Source organism: Dermacentor andersoni, chromosome 3 (genome assembly GCF_023375885.2).
Source record: "Dermacentor andersoni chromosome 3, qqDerAnde1_hic_scaffold, whole genome shotgun sequence".
Taxonomy (NCBI): Eukaryota; Metazoa; Arthropoda; class Arachnida; order Ixodida; family Ixodidae; genus Dermacentor; species Dermacentor andersoni.
The window spans coordinates 62,107,380-62,117,560 of NC_092816.1; the positions used below are offsets into that span (position 1 = coordinate 62,107,380).

The window sequence follows — 10,181 nt, forward strand, 5'->3', positions numbered from 1 at the left end:
GCAGCAGGATGTTCTCGACGAAAAATTTCGCCACTTCGGCTGCGCTGCCTTTTGGTAGAGCTTTAGTTTCAGCAAAGCGGGTGAGATAGTCCGTCGCCACGACGATCCACTTATTCCCGGATGTTGACGTCGGAAACGGCCCCAACAAATCCATCCCAATCTGCTGGAATGGTCGACGAGGAGGTTCGATCGGCTGTAGTAACCCTGCTGGCCTTGTCGGTGGTGTCTTGCGCCGCTGACAGTCTCGGCATGTTTTGACGTAACGGGCGACGTCGGCGGTCAGACGCGGCCAGTAATACCTTTCCTGTATCCTCGACAGCGTCCGGGAGAATCCGAGGTGCCCAGCGGTTGGGTCGTCGTGTAGGGCGTGCAGTACTTCTGGACGCAGCGCTGACGGTACAACAAGAAGGTAGCTGGCGCGGACTGGTGAGAAGTTCTTCACCAGCAGGTTGTTATGTAGCGTGAACGAAGACAACCCGCGCTTAAATGCCCTAGGGACAACGTCGGTGTTCCCTTCCAAGTATTCGACGAGGCCTTTTAACTCCGGGTCTGCTCGCTGCTGTTTAGTGAAGTCTTCCGCGCTTATTATTCCAAGGAAGGCGTCGTCGTCCTCGTCGTCTTGCGGCGGGGGATCGATGGGGGCACGTGATAAGCAGTCGGCGTCGGAGTGTTTTCTTCCGGACTTGTATATTACCGTGACGTCATATTCTTGTAGTCTGAGGCTCCACCGGGCCAGCCGTCCTGAAGGGTCCTTTAAGTTAGCTAACCAACACAACGCGTGATGGTCGCTGACGACTTTGAATGGCCTGCCATAGAGGTAAGGGCGGAATTTTGCTGTAGCCCAAATGATAGCGAGGCATTCCTTTTCAGTCGTAGAATAATTGCCTTCCGCTTTTGACAACGACCGGCTAGCGTAAGCTATCACGCGTTCATGACCATCTTTTCTCTGGACTAGCACGGCACCGAGGCCTAGGCTACTGGCGTCAGTGTGGATTTCGGTATCGGCGTGCTCGTCGAAGTGCGCAAGTACGGGCGGCGACTGCATGCGTCGTTTGAGTTCTTGAAATGCGTCGGCCTGCGGCGTTTCCCACTTGAATTCGACGTCACATTTAGTTAGCTGTGTCAGTGGCTCAGCGATACGTGAAAAGTCCTTGACAAAGCGCCTATAGTAGGCACACATGCCAAGGAATCTGCGCACTGCCTTCTTGTCGATTGGCTGCGGGAACTTTGCGATGTGACACGTGTACTTATATTTATCGGGCGACCACGTTTCGCCGTCTAACAAATCTTATCGCACAGCGCGGGACGCGCTTGCATGTATCCGAAGTTTCTGGAAAGTTATCGATGCTTCTATCCGCAGTCTGTTGTCGCGGAACCTTGTGTTATCTGATTTATTTGCCTGACGCGAATGGTGTAGAACTTTGTGGAAGGCACGCGGGTCCCAACGATTAGTCTGGAACATTCGACGATTCTGTATAAAAGCCGACGCGCTTGACCCGCTGATCAGATTTCCGACGATCGCCGACTGTGTTCGCCGCTTTCGTTGTGCTATAAGTGTAGCCTGTTTTGTGGGCACAGGTTCGCCCAATAAAATCTAGTTTTGCCTTTCACAGTATCGCCACTGTGTTCTTAACGTCACCACCACGTGACAATATACTACTGATACAACCTTGCAATGCTGTAGCGCTGGTAATTGTGCAATTTTCTTTTTAGCAGTCTTTAAAAGCACCTAAGCAGAGGATGCATGCACCCGGTGATTAGCTGATATGACGTAAATCCCAGTAACTCGCTTCCTAAGGTTTTTCAGCGTCTCGTGGGCAGTTAAGGACAGCACCTAATCTTGGAGGTCACGACATAGAGCTGCATGTTCTGGTGCATCACTTCTGGCAAGCAGTAACGACTAATTTGACTGGACTCCTTGGATGCCATAGTGGGACAAAAGGGCTGAGGGAGTGGGTAATGGCAAAGGCACAAACGAAATTTAACATTTATTTAAAGTTTTGTTCATGTGATGGAGAACCCTTTTCAGAGCTCTTGAGTAAATCTGCACTAGCGTATCAGCATTATTCTACGTGCTTCCAACACCACATGCACGAGAAAGCAAGACAACATAAACACGGCGTGGTCAGTAGGTTTGCTTAACGACTCGTTAGCCAATGCATTGAGAAGTTCGCTGTAGCTGGATCGAGGAAACGGTATGAGCATTTGGTTAGGCATTCTAGAAGAAGTGCTGCATTATAACGGTCCAGAAAGCGAAATTGTTTGCTTGCCTTTGCGTGATTAACCAGAATTGTGCTTTTTCATGCAAACGCACCATTCTACCCCGGCAGTCTTTGGCTTTGCCGCCTGCCTCTCAAGTCTTTTTAAAGGTGACGCGACCACGCCAGAAAAAGTTAACAGCCGATTCGGCACCAAAAGCAGGCATTTGGCAACAACTCACAGTCTACAGAGGTGACAGGACAAAACAATGTCCCACAAATAAGATGTCGGACAGCAAGACGATGACGTTAAAAGCTGCATGTGCGCTATCGTATTGCAGTGCTCTTAACCACGTGGCGAGCCCATCACTTATCAGGGACGACGTCGCTTCCTTTCAGTGTGCCACCACCAAAGATGCTGACGTACTGTGAAGCCGATGCCTAGAGCTGCGGTGGCTCACTTCACCACGGTCAGTATGCATGGTTCCTTCGCACGAAACGTGGTTGAGAGCGCTGCAATACGATAGCGCACGAGTGCAGTCATGTGGTTTTATTTCATGTTTCGCGAGATTTCTTTAAACGGCGAGAAAAATCACCACACAGCATGCATGCTGCCACAAAAAATTGGATTGGTCATTTCTGAATCCCCTCTTCAATGCAACGAAACGCATTTGGCCCTAAAGTGAATATCAAACATTTTGCATAATTCATCTTAGTTAACTAATTAAGCAGAATATAAGAAATACTCTAAGGAGCGCCACATGGCAGCAAACCATATGCCGCTGGTTTCATTCAGCTGCGGCTAACCACTTTTTTAAGATATTTGGTTCAAGTTATGTGAAGCAACCCCGTATCTGTCAGTATATATTCGCCCGCTTCTTGAATACACTTGAATACACTGCCAACTTGTGAACTTTACAATTTGTCGCAAGATGCCCCGAGAAAAGAGTATGGTTAAGACAAGACACATTTTTTTTTATAGCTTGCTTTGAGCGCACACCTTTTCAGGGATACATATGCACTTCAGTGATGAGGATTTTACTTTAGACATAGCACACCAAGCAGCAGCAATCTTGGAACAGCAAACAGTAACATGCACCAAACTGTTTCTGGATCACAGTGACTTTTTCAGTGACTTATCTATTGCCAATTTCATCTGCTTCAAGAACTTGTTTGTATAAGCGCGCTCAAAGCAGGGATCCCTCTTGCAACCTTTCACTATCAAAAGACTCGCAACAGAAGATATGGGGACTGACATGTGAAACATTTTTGCAAACAGAACACATTTTTCATAAAACTTGATGCAACATCCATAAAATTGTAAAATGGGCCCCAAACTCGTAAAGTTTACGAAAAATTTAGGAGAGTCGGCAGTATGAATATGAGACCCAGGTAGCACCACTTTAGCTAACCAACTTAAAGCAACACAGAATCGCTGCACGTGTTTCAATATCATATGACTACAATCGCAAGCCTAGTGTATTGTACATTAAGTCGGAGCTTAATCTACCCTTACTCGCCCCACGCTCGCAGTTATCTCACCTGTTTGTTCCACAAAGCATTTTACCATAGTCATTACGCCCAGCCTTTTTTAATAAAAACGCCATCCTACGTCTCCTCATGTGTTAACCATGCACAGAAGGTTGATGTGCCATGATGGAAAGCCAAAACACATTCAGAATCTTTTCTGCCGAAAACATGTAATGAATGGCATTGTCTCCCTCAAAACAGGACTGACCCTTCCCATTTTCAAGATACACCAGTTTATTTTTTTAGATGCAAGCAAGTTTTTCATCTTACACTGCACTACTCGTGTTCCAATGCTGAACTATTTTCGTAATTTGCATATTTTTTCAGTTAGCAATTTTATTCCTTTAATTTGCTTTTGCATTTTGCTAGTGCCTGTCCCACATGTGCTGCTGTCAAGCCCTGAGGGTAACAATAAATGAAATTAAAGGTGCGCCAGTGATGTAACATGGCTGTCTTGTGCAATGTGAAATTCCCTATCTAGTAAGAACACTGACCAGCTCTGGCTTAACATACACTTTCTTCTAGGCTACGTGAACTTTTCCTGATCATACTTTACAGAATGGGCTGAAGTGAGGATATCTGTGCACATAAATTCAAACACACTTGAAGAGAATCCTTAGAGGAGTACTGACATTTTTTTGTAGCAGTAGAAACTACACTACACACTTCTTGCACATAAAGCAATCACACAAGTACAAAGGTTAGGAAACACTTATATTTATCTGTCAATGTTCTGTATCTTTGCAAAAATACATGCTGTAAATAGTTTTATACATATAACAACAGTTTACTTAATACTAAAGTTGTCTCTAAATTATGTATCTGGCATCATTGACATTATCAAGACATCATGAAATCAAAGTTTTCTGATGTCACATAGAAATAAGTAAACTGACAATTAAAAAAAATATATATACAGGGTGTCCCAGCTAATTTTAGCCAGAGTTTAAAAATATGCGAATGCCACGTAGCTGGACAGAACCAAGGTAAAGTTGTTTGCCATCCCTTGGAGATACTCAAATTATTTTTGTCATCCTGCCTAATTAGACAATCAGTCTTAATTAATAAATCACCTTCTCAAATATGATTAGATGAAAAGTGTCACTGAGAAAATTGTAGAGTGACATGAAAAACTCTCAATACAGCTTTCTGTTGCTCAACATGTGACACATAAAAGTGTTTTTCCGAGCGTGAAAGAAGCCTGTGAATACACGCAAAGTGCCTCAAGCGGCCAGTCATGCGGCCGTTCAACATGCACCATATGCATGGTACATGGGCATTCTTGCATTACGCCCCCACTGGAATGTGGCCGCTGTGGCTGAGATCGAGCCAGCGCCACCGAGCTCAGAAGCGCAATTCCACTGAGCTTCCGGGGTGGGTTGTTATAGTGTGCAGTTAGCAGCTGATGCGATAACCATTGTGCTTCGTGCAGCATTGATACTTAGTAACTTGCGTGGGATTCCATGTCCCACACAGGCTCTGAAAGGAGTGGCATTATTGCATGCATTTCAAAGGCCATAGTGGATGAAAATGACAGTGTGCACATAACAAAGATGTCACACTTAAAGTGGCATTGTTCACTGTGTGAGGCTGTTACTGTCACAGCAAATGAGTTGAGGGCTTGGCAGAGTTGCTGAAGTCGCCAATATTAGCCCCCCCACCCCATTCTGTAGTTTTTTCTTGGAGTGTAGCGCATTACTGGCTATTTCTTGCATTGCAGGTGGGTACCATGAGATTGGTAGGTGACAACTACAACATTGTCGCTGCTGGCAAGGAGATTAGATAATCTGAGAAATTAGATTATGGGATTTAAGGTCACAAAACTGCATGGTGGGTTATGAGGTGCGCTTGTTGGAGGGCTCTGGATTAATTTTTACCCCGACCTTAAATGGCTTCCATTTAGCATTCTGCTTAACGCAGTCAGGAATCAATCCCGTGGCCTCATGCTCAACATCGTTGTCCTAGAGACATTGAGGCACCGCAGATGGGCATGGGAACTTTCGTCCATTTGCAGATTTTCTCATGCCATATGTAGGTGTAATAATGAACATGATTGTCACTGCATGTTCTACTCAATGCATTTGTTTGCAATGCCTAGACTGTGAGGCCTCATAATGCAGTTCTTAAGTACCACGGCGCCTGACCAGCAGCTCAGGAACGTCCAACCATGGCATGTTTAGAGGTGGCACCCTCTAGGAGGAGGAAAGCTTTGCATATGAGAACCTGCCAACGCTAGTTGACATGAATGAGGGAGGGAGATGGCTGGAGGCCGCCATCATGTTCACCAGCATGTGCTTCAACTGTAGCCTGTTAAAGAAAGTGGCAGTTTCGCGGGAAGTCAAAGTACTGAAAGTGGTATCAAAGTTTAGCGTTGTGCTCGAACTCCTTGAGCAGTGTTCTAACAATACGTGGAGGCGACATGGCGTGGTTCAGCACGGGAGACAGCTGCTGTTGCACAACAGGAATAGTGCCTTCGTGGGTAGTAAGGATACCACAACTCCGGCACAATGAGGAATGCCGGCAGTGGTGTTACAGGTGTGGCATCTTGATTGTGCATGAGATGAGACCAATGGAAATTGTCGCCGATTGTCAGTGCTGCTTGAAATTTCCTATCTATTCCACTCAGACCAGTGTACGCACCACGGTGTTAATATGCACACTGTTCTTCAGCAATCATACCGTGTGTGCACGCAATGCTCCAGGCAGCAGTGGAAGCCAGAATGCTGCCCGGGCTCCGGCAGAGCCAAATGCATAATACACCTTTGAAGGCCTTCTAATCCTCACAGCATAGGCCATGCATGCCCCGCTGATACCTGAACAGCTCGATGGCACCGGTACAAATGGCACGAATGCACCTCGAGTGTTCATATAATTGGTACTGAAATAAAACAATGTGAATGCCAAGTGAGAGCCTTCCTTTGTATGGGCGTCTTGGTGGATAGCTTGCAGTCATCTGGTTTGAAAAAGTGCAGAATTCGGTGGAGAAAATAATGAGAAATGTGCGCATGCCAGTGCTGGTAACATATTCAGAAATGCGCTAAATTTGGTTAGCTTTTAGTTACCTTAACGCCCATTACCATTTTGCAGTCTGAGTGACTTTCTTTAGTGGCATAAATTGGCCTGGCAAAATTCCTCAACAGACTTTGGGTAAGTTCAATTTTGCACCCAAGGGAGATTATGCACCTTCATTTGTCACTATTTATAAAGGCATGCTAAAGAGCCAATTAGTGGACCATCTGGCAGCATGCAAGCTGCTTCTATAGGCAAATCACAACCTTGAAATCTGACACCCTTTAGGTAACTGGCGATGTACAATTACTACATTGTAAGCAACGAAGATGAAGGAGAGACATGAAACAACAGGATCCCCCTCCCTTATGTATCGACTATCAATTGACATTCTTTTTTATTGGAAACAAGCATTTTATAGGAACGCCAAGCTTCTTGTGCAAGCTCGTCATAAATACACGCCATCAGCTCACTACCTAATACAACACACCGGTATCAAAATAACATAATAGCCATATCTAAGAGAGCAAGTTCATTGTCCAGAAGGACCAGCAATGGCTGGCTCAAGCACACACATGCGCTTTTTTTTTTACTAACTGGGGATTGTTTTCCTTTTCACACTCTGATCATAGACTCGCCAGCGTACCAGGCAATTTAATGATATAGTTTAAAAATAATGAGAATGTCCGGGAAGAACTAAATTATAAAAGACATAATTCCGAACAAATCATCGCAATCACAGGGTTTGTACAAGCATTTGACTCGAAATTCAAGGACAATTCAAGGATGCCAAAGGCAAAAGTTCTAAGCAGGGAGAAACAAAACAAACATACACTGAAGAATAGTGATATCTCCTTCTCAGCTTCAATTTCTTAAGCTAAGGAGCTTCTGAGTACACGCTTCAAGCTCTTCGGGTGGCTTTTCTAAGTTCACTTTCTCATTTTAGTGATGTCAACCACTTTCTGGCGTGACGAAGACACTACAGCCAAAGATACTTGTCATGTTAAAACCAAACAGCTGAAGCTTACTTTCCTTCAAGTATTTCTAGAACCTATGGGTCGAACGTGGAGCCATGATGCCTGCAATGTGGACAAACTAGCTGTAGAACCAAAAATTTGCAAGGCTTGAACTCTTGATCTGGCTTGTGCAGCTCCACGATAGTAACAGAAATTTAAACAAGCTTTTTTTCAGTGGCTGTGGACACACTACATTGCAATCGTCCAGCGACACACTCAAAAGAAAATATCTAGGATAGTTTCCAGTTAGACAGTGCCCATGGCATAGCCCCTATGTAGTTTGTTACTTGGAATGATAAAAAGCTGCCCTCAACCCGTTTTCAAAGAATTCAAGGAGCATATATATATTCAATTAGTTTTAAGGGCTCATGAATCTCTTTTTCCAAATTAGAGGGTTTTCAATAATTTCCAGGAGGTGTACAAACCCTGTGACTATCACCTCTTGGCAACATTTTGCTAAACATGGAGTGTTCTGGGTTGCAGCCTAGTGACTATTCCAAAAAAAAGGAAAGAAAGAAAAAAGCAATTTGTGTATGCTCGACACCACAGAAATGTGAACTTTGCTTCTAGGGTAGATGGCAACTAACTGCATGGCTGAGGCTTCTTGACAGAAAGCCATGCGTCTGTAAGTTCGGTGGATTTATCGGCTACTTGTTATGTGCGCCTGGCAGAGCATCGTGTGCCAAGCATCACTACTGCACCAAGCAAACCACGCAGGAAGCTAGCTGGGCCTGCAGGTAGATAGGAAATCTTGGAGTGACTTATACACAGTATGTGCCATTCCTGCTTTGTGCCTAAACGAGCACACTAACAACGTGGACAAAGCTCTTAAGGCGCAGCATACTGGTGGGAGCGTATCGCAAGCCTGCAAAGGCAGGGGTAGCGAGTGTGAAACATTAGTGAACGGCGCCGCTTCAGCGATGCTACTACAAGCAAGAAAAGGCAACATTGCAGCGATGGACTAGACCAGCTGGCTTCCCATATGTTTAAAAAAGAACAGAAGAGCTGCACACTTGTCTATCACGTTCCTCTCTATTTCTTACATTCATTAAGACAAATTTTGTTTCATTACACCTATACCAGTACTATCTCCTTATATGCTACAATATTTAGCACCACCGCAGTAGTCGCTGATGAATATCCGTTTCTCATCATAGGTTAGAGTTCAGAGCGTTACGCTAGGAAGGTAGGAAATTGGAGACTTTCGCAGAACCACATTTTTGCGGTCACACTAGTCCAAAAAGGGCAGCAAGTGGCCGGGTTGAAGGCATGAGGTAAAAGTTAATAATGTTAGCAATTTTTTTTTTACTGTTAAAGCCGGCGACAAATATCGGAAACTAAAAATCAGAACACATGCTATGCACGCAGCGTTAGTACACCTGCCCCAACTTGAATAGTAATAAGGTGCGATCTATGCTGAACGCATAAAAAACGCCGTTGTATTCATGCACACTCCTAGAAGGGAATTTTTATGTGACTTGTTTGCAGCAGCACAAAACCGAACACCCGGTTTGCAGGTAGTACAAAACTTACACCGCTTGCTACCAGCACGAGCCAGTGCAACAGTTAATATACTACCATGATGGATTCCACCATAAATGATAGTTGAAACTTTTCTTTTACGGCTAGAAACTGGAGCCGTATACCATGCGACAACGAAATGCACGTCGGCGTTTCATTGGTATTTGCACCCCTGGTGCTTTGAAGCATAGTCTCCTTCAAATGTCCTGTGCAGCACTCAAGTTCCGACGCTAAAGGTGGCATACACTGTTGGCTATGATGAATATTTTAGGTGTAACGAAACTTACCAGAAAGCAACACTTTGGCAGGAATACGCTTAAAATTGAAGGGGGAATAACCCCCTTCAGGAGGCAAATCCTGCTTATAATGCGGCGTCGCCATTCTACACAAGCCTTGCGGCGGCGCAATTTTCGGCTTGGATTGACTTGAAATAATACTTCGGATAAATGTTTCAGGGCAAAACGTGAATATCGTTGAAAAACGTGGCCTTCGAGATTAATTTTTTTCACTTTGAAGGAGCCGTCGCTGAATATGGGACACGATACCATCATTTTTTAGGATAAAACGTCAGTTTTTCAAATTGATCCCAGACGATTCAAAATGTTCTCTGCTATCTTATGTTATTCCCATGGTTATTCCGCATGCGCCCTTTAGCGTTCAAAGCATGGTGGCCATGACGTAATGGCACTTGTGACTCCAAACAGCTGCTCACAAATAAAAAAAAAAGTACAGAAAACGTTTTCCTTTTACATCTTTGATAAAGTCCATTGATGCGGATACCCCCTAGCGGTGGCTTCAGTGGAAAAAGAAAAGTTGATCTTGAAGTCTATATTTTTTTTTTTGCTTGTTGAAGTCCAAATTCACTCAACAACGAATCTCAAAGGCTATGCTTTTGATGGCAACATGC

At 44.5% G+C, this 10,181-nt stretch overlaps 1 protein-coding gene across 1 annotated transcript in view; it reads right to left on the minus strand.

The window, feature by feature from the left end:
* ND-B16.6 (NADH dehydrogenase (ubiquinone) B16.6 subunit) overlaps positions 1–9,688 on the minus strand; it is a 35,832-nt gene extending 26,144 nt beyond the window's left edge. Inside the window, exon 1 of the mRNA XM_050194861.3 lies at positions 9,562–9,688. Within this exon, the coding sequence (XP_050050818.1) occupies positions 9,562–9,655 (94 nt within the window). The 5' untranslated portion in view covers positions 9,656–9,688. The remainder of the gene's footprint in view (positions 1–9,561) is intronic.
* Positions 9,689–10,181: the final 493 nt, after the last annotated feature.